The sequence below is a fragment of the Mobula hypostoma genome, chromosome 18 (genome assembly GCF_963921235.1).
Source record: "Mobula hypostoma chromosome 18, sMobHyp1.1, whole genome shotgun sequence".
Taxonomy (NCBI): Eukaryota; Metazoa; Chordata; class Chondrichthyes; order Myliobatiformes; family Myliobatidae; genus Mobula; species Mobula hypostoma.
This window is the reverse complement of record NC_086114.1, coordinates 33926973-33942192: the sequence shown is the minus strand read 5'-3', so window position 1 is coordinate 33942192 and position 15220 is coordinate 33926973. Positions and strand designations below refer to the sequence as shown.

General features: G+C 39.0%; 1 protein-coding gene across 7 annotated transcripts in view; it reads left to right on the top strand.

Moving 5' to 3' along the window:
- LOC134358444 (AP2-associated protein kinase 1-like) overlaps window positions 1–15220 on the top strand; it is a 141973-nt gene that overhangs the window by 44219 nt on the left and 82534 nt on the right. For all 7 annotated transcript variants that reach the window (XM_063070675.1, XM_063070673.1, XM_063070674.1 and 4 more), the window contains exon 2: window positions 12289–12407. In XM_063070675.1, coding sequence (XP_062926745.1) covers window positions 12289–12407 — 119 coding nt within the window. The remainder of the gene's footprint in view (window positions 1–12288; window positions 12408–15220) is intronic.

Sequence of the window (15220 nt, the reverse complement as noted above, 5' to 3'; positions counted from 1 at the left end):
TTTATATGGCTTACCTTTTTTGTATACTTACTCAATAAAAAGATTTAAAAAGAAAAGACAAATTTATACTTTATTGTTGCCAAACAATTGGTACTAGAACGTAAATCATCACAGCGATATTTGATTCTGTGCTTCCCGCTCCCTGGATTACAAATATTAAATATTTAAAATATTAAAATTAGTAAAAAATTAGTAAAATTAAAAATTTTAATTATAAATCATAAATAGAAAATAGGAAAATGGAAAGTAAGGTAGTGCAAAAAAACTGAGAGGCAGGTCCAGCTATTTGGAGGGTACGGTCCAGATATGGTTCAGGATCCGTTCAGCAGTCTTATCACAGTTGGAAAGAAGCTGTTCTCAAATCTGACCGTACGAGTCTTCAAGCTCCTGAGCCTTCTCCCGGAGGGGAGGGACAAAAAGTGTGTTGGCTGGGTGGGTCGTGTCATTGATTATCCTGGCAGCACTGCTCCGACAGCGTGCAGTGTAAAGTGAGTCCACAGATGGAAGATTGGTTTGTGTGATGTGCTGCGCCGTGTTCACAATCTTCTGCAGCTTCTTTTGGTCTTGGACAGGACAACTTCCATACCAGGTTGTGATGCACCCTAGAAGAATGCTTTAGAACCATAGAACCATAGAAACTACAGCACAGAAACAGGCCCTTTGGCCCTTCTTCGCTGTGCCGAACCATTTTCTACCTAGTCCCACTGACCTGCACACGGACCATATCCCTCCATACACCTCCCATCCATGTATCTGTCCAATTTATTCTTAAATGTTAAAAAAGAACCCGCATTTACCACCTCATCTGGCAGCTCATTCCATACTCGCACCACTCTCTGTGTGAAGAAGCCCCCCTAATGTTCCCTTTAAACTTTTCCCCCCTCACCCTTAACCCACGTCCTCTGGTTTTTTTTCTCCCCTTGCCTCAGTGGAAAAAGCCTGCTTGCATTCACTCTATCTATACCCATCATAATTTTATATACCTCTATCAAATCTCCCCTCATTCTTCTACGCTCCAGGGAATAAAGTCCTAACCTATTCAACCTTTCTCTGTAACTGAGTTTCTCAAGTCCCGGCAACATCCTTGTAAACCTTCTCTGCACTCTTTCAACCTTATTTATATCCTTCCTGTAATTTGGTGACCAAAACTGAACACAATACTCCAGATTTGGCCTCACCAATGCCTTATACAACCTCGTCATAACATTCCAGCTCTTATACTCAATACTTCGATTAATAAAGGCCAATGTACCAAAAGCTGTCTTTACGACCCTATCTACCTGTGACGACACTTTTAGGGAATTTTGTATCTGTATTCCCAGATCCCTCTGTTCCACTGCACTCCTCAGTGCCTTACCATTAACCCTGTATGTTCTACGTTGGTTTGTCCTTCCAACGTGCAATACCTCACACTTGTCAGTATTAAACTCCATCTGCCATTTTTCAGCCCATTTTTCCAGCTGGTCCAAGTCCCTCTGCAGGCTCTGAAAACCTTCCTCACTGTCTACTACACCTCTAATCTTTGTATCATCAGCAAACTTGCTGATCCAATTTACCACATTATCATCCAGATCATTGATATAGATGACAAATAACAATGGACCCAGCACTGATCCCTGTGGCACACCACTAGTCACAGGCCTCCACTCAGAGAAGCAATTCTCTACCACCACTCTCTGGCTGCTTCCATCGAGCCAATGTCTAATCCAAATTACCACCTCTCCATGTATACCTAGCGACTGAATTTTCCTAACTAACCTCCCATGCGGGACCTTGTCAAAGGCCTTACTGAAGTCCATGTAGACAATATCCACTGCCTTCCCTTCATCCACTTTCCTGGTAACCTCCTCGAAAAACTCCAACAGATTGGTCAAACATGACCTACCACGCACAAAGCCATGTTGACTCTCCCTAATAAGCCCCTGTCTATCCAAATGCTTGTAGATTCTATCTCTTAGTACTCCCTCCAATAACTTACCTACTACTGATGTTAAACTCACCAGCCTATAATTTCCCGGATTACTTTTCGATCCTTTTTTAAACAACGGAACAACATGAGCCACTCTCCAATCCTCTGGCACTTTACCCGTAGACAGCGACATTTTAAATATTTCTGCCAGGGCCCCCGCAATTTCAACATTAGTCTCCTTCAAGGTCCGAGGGAACACTCTGTCAGGTCCCGGGGATTTATCCACTTTAATTTTCCTCAAGACAGCAAGCACCTCCTCCTTTTCAATCTGTACAGTTTCCATGGTCTCACTACTTGATTCCCTCAATTCCATAGATTTCATGCCAGCTTTCTTAGTAAATACAGACGCAAAAAACCTATTTAAGATCTCCCCCATTTCCTTTGGTTCCGCACGACGCCGACCACTCTGATCTTCAAGAGGACCAATTTTATCCCTTACAATCCTTTTGCTCTTAATATACTTGTAAAAGCTCTTTGGATTATCCTTCACTTTGACTGCCAAGGCAACCTCATGTCTTCTTTTAGCCCTCCTGATTTCTTTCTTAAGTATTTTTTTGCACTTCTTATACTCCTCAAGCACCTGATTTACCCCCTGTTTCCTATATATTTCATACAACTCCCTCTTCTTCTTTATCAGAGTTGCAATATCCCTTGAGAACCATGTTTCCTTATTCCTATTCAATTTGCCTTTAATCCTGACAGGAACATACAAACTCTGCACTCTCAAAATTTCCCCTTTGAAGGCTTCCCACCTACCAATCACATCTTTGCCAGAGAACAACCTGTCCCAATCCACGCTTTTTAGATCCTTTCTCATTTCTTCAAATTTGGCCGCCTTCCAGTTCAGAACCTCAACCCTAGGACCAGATCTATCCTTGTCCATGATCAAATGGAAACTAATGGTGTTATGATCACTGGAACCAAAGTGCTCCCCTACACAGACTTCTGTCACTTGCTCTAATTCATTTCCTAACAGGAGATCCAATACTGCATCCCCTCTAGTTGGTCCCTCTATATATTGATTTAGAAAACTTTCCTGAACACATTTTACAAACTCTAAACCATCTAGAGCCCTAACAGTATGGGAGTCCCAATCAATGTATGGAAAATTAAAATCCCCTACCACCACAACTTTATGTTTCCTGCAGTTGCCTGCTATCTCTCTGCAGATTTGCTCTTCCAAGTCTCGTTGACTATTGGGTGGTCTGTAATACAATCCCACTAATGTGGCCATACCTTTCCTGTTTCTCAGCTATTTCTACAGTGCATCTATAAAAATTAGGGTTTTAGGGGACAGGCCAAATTCCTTTAGTTTTCTCAGGAAGTAAAGGCACTATTGGGCCTTCTTGGCAGTGGACGCTGCTTGGTTGGACCAAGTCAGGTCATTTGTGATACTGACCCCGAGGAACTTAAAGCTTTTGACCTGTTCCACCTGCGCACCACTGATGTAAATCGATATAAATTTGCTGATCATGCTCATTCCTCCTGTACTTTTGCCAATTTTTAAACTGTACATTGACTAAGTACTCTGAACTAATGACATGCTTTTTAATTATTTGAAAGCAGCGGTTTGAAATATTTTTTGTTTCTATGTATTTAACAGTTTGTTTACATCTGGTTCACTGTCAGAGGTAGATGTAGTCAGATATGAATTGCAGCTTTGTGTGTGGCAGATTCAAACACAAGTGAACTTTGCATAACTTCTTTAGCAATTTATTTGATGATATATCTTCATGGAATGGCTATTTACCACATACTGCAGTTTGACTTTCACTGGTGACAATATGCTGTCTTGATTGTTTATATTGGGCAGTTCTTTGAGGTTTAGGATAATTTTTACTTCAGATCTGAGCAGTGTAGGACATCTGTTTTATTTTAACATGGTTGGCCGTTGTATGGCATTAACTACATGGACTGGACAGATAATAGTCTTGGTTCAATGGTAAGGAGGTCAGTGATCAAGCAACACACACTAAATGCCGGAGGAACTCCCAAGTCAAGCAGCATCTATGGAGGGGAACAAACAGTTGATATTTCGGGCCAGACTCTTCATCAGGACTGGATAGGAAGGGGACAAGGGGACAAGGCCAAAAATAAGAAGGCAGGGGAGGGGAAGGAATACAAGCTGGCAGGTGATAAGTGAGACCAGGTTAGGGGGAAGGAGGATGGTTGGGCTTGGGGGGAGATGAAGCAAGAAGCTGGGAGGTGATGGGTGGAAGAGGTAAGGAGTGGCTGAAAGAAGTCACTGATCAAGGAGATTCATTGCATAGGAGTGGGGATATTTAACTCGGCTACAATAAGAGATGGATCCAACAGACTGAATCTGGAGCAAAAATGAACTGCTGAATGATCTCAGCAAGTCATGCAGCACCTGTTGAAGGAAATGGACATTTAACATTTTAGGTTGAGACCCTTCATCTGGGCTGAAAATGTGGAGTGAAGATGGCCAGTTTAAATTGGTGAGGGTAGCAGGGGTAGGGCAAAAGTGGCAAGTGATAGGTGGATCCAGGTGAGGAAGGGTTGATTGGGAGATGAAGTCATGTTGAGGAAGGTAGGGTGTAAATGTTGAGAGAGGCTGACAAGTGATGGGTGGAGGCTAAAATGTGTAGCAAATGCTGGAATGTGATTAAAGGAAGTTGGGAAGGTAAGCAAAAAGGAAAAGTTGGGGAAAGAGATTAGAGGCACCAGAGCTGAGTGTATGGATGATGGAAAGATGAAATAGATCAGGAGAGGAAAGCAGCTGGGTGGGTGTGGGGAAAATGGAAAGAAAGGTGCATGTTAGAGGACTTGGGTAGATCAGAAGGAGATGGAGAGGCAGATGGAGAAGGGGGTAATTTGAAATTGGAGAGTTCAATACTTATGCTGTGAATTATAGTACACCTCGATAGAATCTGAGCTGCTGTTCTTTTTTTGTGTTCAGCCTTGTTCTAGCAATACAAGATGCCAAGGATTGATGAGTTGGTCTGGGAATTGAAAGGGAAATTAAAATACCACTGTGCTTGGCAAAGCAGTTGCTCATTGGGCGATCCAGAGAGAGTCCTTGCAGAAGTGGGGGGGGTGGGGTGTAACTGGTGGTAGGATCATGTTGTATTTGGCAGAAATTTTGAAGATTGATTAGCTGGTTGTGAAGGCTGTTTGGCTTTGGATCAGTTAGAGGTCCTGGATTGCCTTTTTATGTTCCTGTGTCTGATTGGATAGATTGAATTTCCCTTTTGATGTTCCAAAGAATCTGGTTTTTCATTACCTTGACCCAGGTGGAGAACTCGGAGGTTCTATTCACCAATTTATACAAAGGGTACTGACACATCAGAAATGTTTCAAGGATATTTTGAAAGCGTGATACAAGATTTGCGAGGTAACACTTATTTGGAAAGAATAAAGAGATCAAGCTTTTTGTTCGTAGAGAAGAGGTGCCCAAGGAAGTTCTTGTAGATTTTTCGTTTCAAAATGCATAGGATGTGTGGTACAGAACAGAAAAGGGATGTTAATTCAGACGACTTTAATCTGACAGCTTCCTTCCACACCAACAAGTATGGCGGATGTCAGAAATATGCTCTATCAAGAAATAATTACTTGCTGAATCTAAATATATTTTGGGGAAATTGAGGAACAATATTGTTTAGCTACCAAATAAACCAATGCAAATTGCATTTTATGCTCGTGATTGAATATTTAGATTAATTGCTATTTTTACATGCTTTTCTTAAAACAAAGCATTCTTTAGTTCTTTAAATAGGTAAATTTTGTATAATTATAGTATACTTGGTCTTGTTCCATCTTTTGCAAACCAAATAATGTACTTTTTCACTTTGTGACTTTTTTGTTTGCTTTTTTGTTCGGCTCAATGGGCCGAATGGCCTACTTCTGCTCCTATATCTTTTGATCTTATGGTCTAAATCTGGAGTTAGAGCTTCATTTGATATATCTCAAAAGTATTGTAGTAATCTCACCCTACCTATCCCTCTTCTTCCCCCCCCCCCCCGTTCAGGAGTTGAGGAGTTGATTCAGTCACATTACTGGTATAAATATGCAAGTGATGGGTAAATCACTGGTTGTTTTCAATTCAATTTGCATTTTAAAAATAATTACTCAACAGAAATAGTATTTGAAAACTGAATTAGGCTGCATATTTACCAAAAAGTTGCTTAGGTTTTGGTATCATTAGAGAGGGTGACCTGAATAATTTTGATACAAGCTGATGATGCTGTGTTGAAATACTGCTTAGCCTGACCTTAATATGCTATATCTCAGAGCTAATCCTATTCCTAATGTATAAATGTTGTGAAAGTTGGAAGGGAATAGGGTGGCATAATGATACACTACCAGAGACCTGTGTTCAATCCTGACCTTGGGTGTGGTCTGTGTGGATTTTGCATATTACCCCACTGACCATGTGAGTTTGATCTGGGTGGTCTAGTTAAAATCCACATCCCAAAGATATAGTTTAGTTGGTTAACTGATCACTGTAAATTGCCCTAATGTGGAGATTGATAGAATATAGAGGGAGTTCATGAGAATATAAGAAGCATTTAAAAATTTAAAAAATGGAACCAGTGCAGGATTAGTATAATTGAGAGGTTGATGGTAAGAATGGACTTGATGGGCCAAAGATCCTGTTTCTCTACTGTTTCACTCAATGACAATATGTCCTTGCTTATTTAATGAAACTCTTCCCTTGGTGCACAGGTCCATTATTTTAAAGTAAAATGTCCATGCATTTAATCTGTCTTTAAAAGTGCTTTTAATGTGGACTTCTAATATTGAAACTCTGGAACAGTGTGGAATACCACTAATTCATGTGAACAACATTTACAAGAATGATGGCTTGAGATAAAGTAGATGAAATGTGTAAGTGATTATTAGATCAGTGTAAACATTTATATCTTATCCATAAACCATTGCTTTTAGTTATGGGCACATGACCATGGCCTTACAGGAATAGGAGTTATCGTCACCTTGGCACAGAAAAATAAAAGATTGGTTGTCACTTAACCATTGTTACGTACCCCGTAACTGGGTTGCCAAACCAGCAGAAATGGATCACTCAGTTGGAGTCTGGATTACTAGAACTAAGAAAGTTTTATTAAAGAAACAAGCAACACAGTACTCTAATCAAAAGGATAATAAATGCAACAGTTCAGCAATGATAAACACACATGTACACAGAATTAGGATAACAGGATCAATCAAGCTCTATCGTCGTCTAGGGGTAAGTGACCAGTTTCAAAGTGACGCAAAGTTCAGTTCAATTGAATTCAGTTCAGTTCGCAGTAATCACTGCCGTGGGAGATGGACAGTGGGGGGAAGGAGAGAGAGAGCAAAACGAATGAATATTCAAACGGCTTCCACACAAACCTTCGATATTCTTCGCAGTCAGCTTTCGGGCAAGCCGTTTGTGATGTCTTCTGAGGTCACCGACCGTGACCCCTCCGTTTCCAGATACGACCGTTTCTCTGCGGTGAACCTGGCACCCAGGCAAGGGCGGACACACACACCAGGTTCCCACCGATCGTGCCTTTCCACCCTGTGCGTCTATGGCTTGGTCCCGCGACCAGCCTTCCAAAACTTCCCACCGACTTGTGGGAGACGCACCGCTTCCAGGGTCTCGTTACCTCAGGGTGTCGTGTGTGTCTTGCCTTAGCGAATCTGTCCCTTTTTATCCCCCTGCTGGGGTATCGCCTGTCCATCACTTCAAACAGTTCAGGGTTCAAAGGGGGAGCCGATCTTGACAGCTTTCCTTTCATTAAACTCTTCCGTCCCCTTCATTAACATCTCCAAATGCTGCTCCATTGTTTTCCTTATCTCTCTTTCTCCTGAAGACAGGTGGCAGACCAACTGCTGATCCCACTGGTGCCAGCACAGGACAGCTAACATCTTAATCTATGTGTATTCTCATCACACCATGTTGAGGAATACATGGATCACAATATCTCACTGGTCATTCTTGCCAATCTACTTCTTCATACATCCATAATGCTTTAAAATAATATTATTGCCTTTTGATTTAATTTGGTGCAAGCTAGCAATTAAAGTTTATTTGCTATTTAAGTAAATGAACTTGGAGTAATGAATTAATAATTTAAATTTTTATAGTCACATTTAAAGATTGTCCATGGTGCTAACTACAGTATATAAGGAAACATTGCTTTGATGTTGGTAATAGTTTTTTAACAAATGCAGGATGCTTGCATAATGCTGCTTTGTATTTGAATCAAGCTTTTGTAACAATTATATAGCCTGCATGTAATTCATGAGCTGTTGAATCAATAGTTATTAAGCATAATTAGATAAGCATTGCCTATGGTTACTGTAACTATTTACGTTGAGGTTTATTATGTGGCATCTTCAAAGGGTAACTTGTTTCCCTTGCTTTTCCTGGAACTATGAGAGAATAAAAAGGGTGACTAAAGACATTAAACTTTTTTCTAAACTATTTTAATGGGTTTAATGCTAATTAATTTTTTGCCCAACACTGCTTCAATTGGCATCTGGCCTGTTTTATACAATTTGTAGTATTACCTGGACATCTTTAGGAAAAAGAATAATTGAAGTTGGAGTGTTAATGGGATGTTTAAGACTTGAATGTGGATAAATAATTCAGTTTGGGATTGAAGCAATGATACATTTTTAGAAATGCTGTTTCTTTTCAGAGTTTAGTTTTACGTGTTTCATAGTTATGATGGTATGAAATTTATGGAGCAGGAGATTGATATGGCCCAGGAGGAAACCATTCAATCACCATTCCCAAAAGGTCATTGGTTCTTTAATCTCATTGTGAGAATCCACTTGTAGTACAAAACAGGTTTCATTTCATTTCATCACCGCTTGGGCATTTCATTTCAAAATGTGAAGCATTGTGAAGGGTTTGAGCCACCTAAGGTGTAATACAAATACATTTTTCTGAAGCACTTTAATCCTTGATGTTTTAGTCAGAATGTGGGTTTGTGTTACCACAACCTCAAATGTTTCTTCAGTTTGGTAAATGAAGAAGTACATTAAAATTCCATTGCTATTTGGCTTTTTATAGTATGAAACCCAGTTTTGCAACAGTCTATTGGACAGGGAGCAATAGTGAGCATTTTAGGTTGACCTAATATGAGGTTATTGACTTAACACTGATTCTGTTCCCTATAAATACTGCTTGACCTCCTGGGTAGATCTAACAGTTTTATTTCAGATTGCCAGCATTCGCACTTTTTTGCTTTTCATTATATTTGAGTTGCTGTATCTGCTTAATAGATTGAAAACATTTTTATTCAGAATTGTAGCAAAGCCAATGTGAACAATCAGTACCTCTTCAGTGCCAGGCAAATGAGCAGTGAATTGGAAAACCTGGTAAACAACAATTAAAAGGGGATCAGAAAGAAGAATGCACAATAATTTTCTTTGAAATTTTGCTGTATTTTTTTTACTCTTGTAATATAACTTAGTTGGCTCTCTGTATCTACTTTTATCATGGACTAAACAGCATGTTTGTTATTTTTGTAATTCCTTATTTCCCTTATAATTCCTATTCTGTTTTTAACAGCACCTTTGATGCACATAATGATTGAATTATCTTGAGCTTTCTGCTTCCCTATGTGGGAAACCACAAGTTATATTGATAAACTTTTACATCTACCGCAAGTGATTACAACACTTGCCTGGTTGAATAACATTCTTACAGTAAAAATAAAAACAAATCTAGGGGTTTATTCGCCTCATTTTCATGCTTTGGCATGATCTGCCTATGAGACTCAGCTTGGTGTAAAGATCAGTTGTTGCACCTACTAATGCTTCCTCAGAATTTATTTGGTTGTATCTAGGTGAGAAGATTTGCAGACAAAATTGTTAGACAGCTTGGCTCTTTATTGCTTCAGTTCTAAGGGTTAGATGACAACTCATTGATCCATTTATTATTCTCTTATTTCACCAGTTGTGTACTGTTCGGCCCCCTTCCCTCAAAAAAAAGTCATTTATCTCTTTTCTCCAACATTAAGTATATTCTGGAATCTTTCTCTCCTGCTGTCTCCATCCTTTGCCCAGGATAACAGGTGATAAGCACATGAAATACTTTTTCAAGACTGAAACACACCTTAATGTGGTTTCCTACCCCTCCACATTGCCTTCCAAGTTCCTGAGCAACTTGTCACTGAGTCCTAAAAGGAATTATTAGGAGCAGAACAGAAAAATCTTTTGTGATCTGGCCCTAATTTATCCTTTTGTGGCTCAGTGTCATACACCAGTGGTGGAGCAATTTTTAAATGTTGTGGTGGGGGTGGTTCTTGGAGAACAACTTTGGAGGAGTACACAAATCATTAAAAGGTAAAATTATTCATCCTTTGTCCCTCCTGTCATCTTCCTCATGTACGCTGCTGCTGCTGCTTCATCCTTAGATTTGTGGACAGATTATGTATGCTAATAATACTCAGTTTGACTACATCACTTCTAACATGTCTCTGCTTCATGAACCACTATTTCCTTCATTTGGGGAAAGTCAGTTTTCATCTCTACGAACTCCATTCATTTTTCACAAGTTTCATTCCACCTCTGGCTATGATCTCGGTCTCAGATGCAATCATCATGTTCACTGTGAGGTGATTTGTTGAACTTGTACCCTCCATCATGTGTGAAATGCACCTCAGTGACAGTGCCACTACCTGTACCTAGGTTCATTTGCTGACATTCTTATTCATGCCTGTGTCACTCCCAGATTTCACTATTAAAATATTTTCATGAGTTTTCTACCTTTTTTAAATTGCAGGTCACCTACAATTTTATTAATTAAATCCAATACTACATCAGTTTCTGCTTGTGCATCATTTGTGTATTGGCTCTAAGCCCCAACTAAGCCAAAAAAAAGGGAAATCATTTGCAGGCCCACATCTCATCGTAATCTTTCATGTCTTCCTTCGTCACTTACCAGCATACTTTCTTGGTTGTAGTCTTTTACATTCTAGTGTTGTTTGAACTTCTGATGCTTGAAATTACAGTTAAAGAGTGGGATTTTCTGCAATTGTGGCATTGTTAGGCTATTCTTGTTTTTTTTACGATATATAGCATGACTGATCCATTTTTAAAAAGTTAATTCATGACTCCATGTGAGTCTTCCACAGACTTTTGTTCTGGGCTTCAATAAATGAACTGTTTGTTATGCTTCTGAAGACTGGAACTGCAGAGATTAATCAGTAATGGTGCTAATAATGTTTGGAATGGATGGTTCTTTGGGGAAACGGGCTTTTGCCACTGCTGCCTTAAAACATTTTGTTTCATGCGGTTCTGTTTGTAAATAAGATACAGTAGATTTCTGCTGAAAGAACTAGTATATTAGTATTGATTTGTTCAGTACTTAACCTTTCTCTAACTTTTGCATTGAACTTATCTGAAGACCCAACTGGCCATAAATTATGGAAGTTGGTAGTTACAATATTGGGTGCACAAACTGCAAGGAGGTAATATTTGGGTGTTTGGGTGTTTGCCTATCAGTTTTGACTCTTTTTAATACCAACTGGAATATTTCCATTAAATGTGGAAAAGATGGGTATTTAATTTTATTAGATTATGACTGACTCCAATTACCATTGAACATTCAGCTAGACCGTCAAAGGACATGGAACAAAAAATAATTGATTTTCTTCTTAATAGTTTGGATTGATCACAAACCATAAATATTTAGGGAACAGTTCCAAAAGTTCACTATGTTCTATGCATCAGTGTGACAGGATTTGTATTAAGTAAAGTATCAGGTTATTTTCAAGACTGATGTATTCCACAATAGTGCAACATACACTAGAGAACTTTAAAACCCTTTTCGTTTGGTGAATTATTTAAAGATTGTATCTAATTGCAAGGTTCATTGTATAGAAGTTTGAAGGACTTCAATCAAAAACGTTAGGCTCTTGTTGCAATTATATTTGTGCAAATTGTGTTCACAAGTAAAATGTATTTGTAGTATATCATTAAACAATTTTTAAACCACTTTTATATTATTGAACCTGTTTGGAGGGTTCCATTTTTAACTGGAAGACTTGAGTTCTCTGGAAAAAAGCCTGTATAATTTATTTTTATCCCCCAAATGATCATAAAGGAGTTGTGTGATTTTAATTTAAACGGTTAGTTATGTTGATCTGTTTATTATCTTGTAATATATTTCTCTTGTATAGTACAAAGTGTGGTGAATCTGGAACAATAAATTGAATCATGGTGCAGGCAGCAATAAAGATTCCTGATCAAATATAGCAAAACTGAAAATGCCATTTATACAGCATGCATATGCAAAATTAAAATGCTGAAGTTAATTTGAAGTTAAATGTATTTCTATTTTTTAAAAATTTCTTTAGGTGGATTTGCTGTTGTATTTTTATCGAAGATGTCCAGTGGCGTAAGATGTGCTCTGAAACGAATGTATGTAAACAGTGAACATGACCTTCAAGTTTGTAAGCAAGAAATAGCCATTATGGTAAGGAAAATACTATATAGTTAGCCTAAAATAACAACCTGGCTTTTGTCCATTTTTGTGCTTTACATTTTGTTGCGATTCAGTAAGTTGGAAAACCCTAATTCTAATGCAAGTCTTTATAAAATGTTCTGTCACTTCCAATATGGGAACAAATTCTCTAGGATGCTTTGGTTGCTATTAAAATATCTCCACATGAAAAACTGATTGAGTTAGTAAAGCATCTGAGGTTAAACAACTGAACTTATTCAGGTGAATGATAAACATATGCTGCATCTTGGCACTAATGTCTCTAAGTACACGAGGGAGAGAATAATCTGTGCAAAGGTAGGTTTCCCACAGTTACTTCAGTTTTTTAAAATTCCAAATTCCAGCAACTCTTGTGTGATCATTGATTTACAACACCTTAACCTGACACAATGCCTGTTGAAAGCAGCTGATGCGAAATGCAAAGAGAAATAATACCTTGTAGAACACCAAACTCTGTATATCATATTCTTCTGTGAGATACAAATTGCATTAGAATTAACAGGTTGTGTGGTAAATATTTAATATTAAATATTAGATTTTCTTTTAAATGTCACATGAGAACACGGAGTCTGTGTTCAAGTAAAGGGGTTCCTTGGGTTATAGATGTCTTGACTTTGTACAAATTTTCCCATTCATTTTTGAAGTTTTTTTTCAGGATAATAATAATATAATGTTTTATAGTATTCATTAATGCCTAGGTAGAGTATATATACCATTGATTTAATTATGGTTATCTTTTAGGTGATTATTCAGTGAAATGGACAAATTATAGCAAGTAAATGTAGAGTGACACAATATGGGTAGCTATAGAAAACAGGTGTTCTTCACTCATTGAGAAATCAGCTTATGGATGGTTCTCAGGAACTGAATCCTCATATTGTCCACGACTGTATATGCAGAATCATTGTCAAGTTTTCCATGGTGTTTATATTCCCATATTGTAGAATGGAATTGTAAAATGGCAATGTGTTTGGATGCAGTAGGCTCTCTGGGTCCAAACAAAGGTGCAATTGTTCGTCATTTGTCTTTTATGGTCGCAAGACATTAGATATTAAGAAAATCAAGTACTGCAGGTTTACCCCACTAGCAAGTTGCTGGATAACGCAGGAGTTGGAATTGTTGCCCACTATGTTACAGTCTGCTTCAGCCACTCAGGATCACAAAACCCTTTTGGGCATTGATAATGTAGAATACTGCAAGTCTGATTCACTGGGTTCATTGGATAGACGCATGGCAGGGGAGCTGCATTGCCTCAGTTGTTGCACAGACAAGACCCTCGTGCCTTGGGTCACCTGTTGCAGTTGCCAGCGAAGGAGATGCCAGAGCTGGCTATGTGCTGCTCGATTTTGTACTGGTTTGGGGGCTGGCCCTTCCCATCATTGCTGCTCTCCAGTGTTTGCTCCCAAGAAGACGAGCTGGATGAGGAATTGCTGTGACTTGTTCTTGCAGAAACATGGCTCCGGGTCAACATTATTGCACCAGCAACTTACGGCCCATGACACTCAAAGATTTGGGCTATATTATTATTTTTTAATATATTTTTATAACTGTTTTTCTGCTATCATAATTATGTGTGTCATATCTGGTATGTGTGCCTTTTGGTAATGTGTTTTCCACCTTGGTCCTAAAGGAACGCAGTTTTGTTTGGCTGTATTTCTGTGTATGATCGAATGATGATTAAACTTGTTACTATGTCAGAATTTACTCCCAAGTACTGTGTTCCTCCCACCCATTGCTTATTTTTGTATATATCTAGAGGCAATACTAGATTGTTACCAGGAACAGAAGCTGACTAAATTTCCCTGCGGGCAAATTAGCATACAGTGACATGCAAAAGTTTGGGCATCCCTGGTCAAAATTTCTGTTACTGTGAATAGTTAAGTGAGTAGAAGATGAACTGATCTCCAAAAGGCATAAAGTTAAAGATGAAACATTCTTTTCAACATTTTAAGCAAGATTAGTGTATTATTTTTGTTTTTTAACAATTTTAGAGTGGGGGGGGAGGAAAGGAGCACCATGCATCCCAAGAGATTTGAGCCCTCAGATAACTTTTACCAAGGTCTCAGACCTTAATTAGCTTGGTAGGGCTAAGGCTTGTTTGCAATCATCATTAAGAAAGGCCAGGTGATACAAATTTCAAAGGACTTCTCAAATCTTGTCCCAACAATCGGCAGCCATGGGCTCCTCTAAGCAGTGCCCTAGCACTCTGAAAACTGAAATAAATGATGCCCACAAAGCAGGAGAAGGCTATAAGCAGATAGCAAAGCGTTTTCAGGTAGCCGTTTCCTCAGTTCGTAATGTAGTTAAGAAATGGCAGTTAACAGGAACAGTGGAGGTCAAGTTGAGGTCTGGGAGACCAAGTAAACTTTCTGAGAGAACTGCTCGTAGGATTGCTAAAGAGGCAAATCAAAACCCCTGTTTGACTGCAAAAGATCTTCAGGAAGATTTAGCAGACTCTGGAGTGGTGGTGCACTGTTCTACTGTGCAGCGACACCTGCACAAATATGACCTTCATGGAAGAGTCATCAGAAGAAGACCTTTCCTGCTTCCTCACCACAAAATTCAGCAGCAGAGGTTTGCTAAGGGACATCTAAACAAGCCTTGGAAGGAAACAATTCCTGTGGACTGATGAAGGTAAAATAGAACTTTCTGGCCACAATGAGCAATGGTATGTTTGGAGAAAAAAGGGTGCAGAATTTCATGAAAAGAACACGTCTCCAACTGTTAAGCATGGGGGTGGATCGATCATGCTTTGAACTTGTGTTGCAGCCAGTGGCATGGGGAAC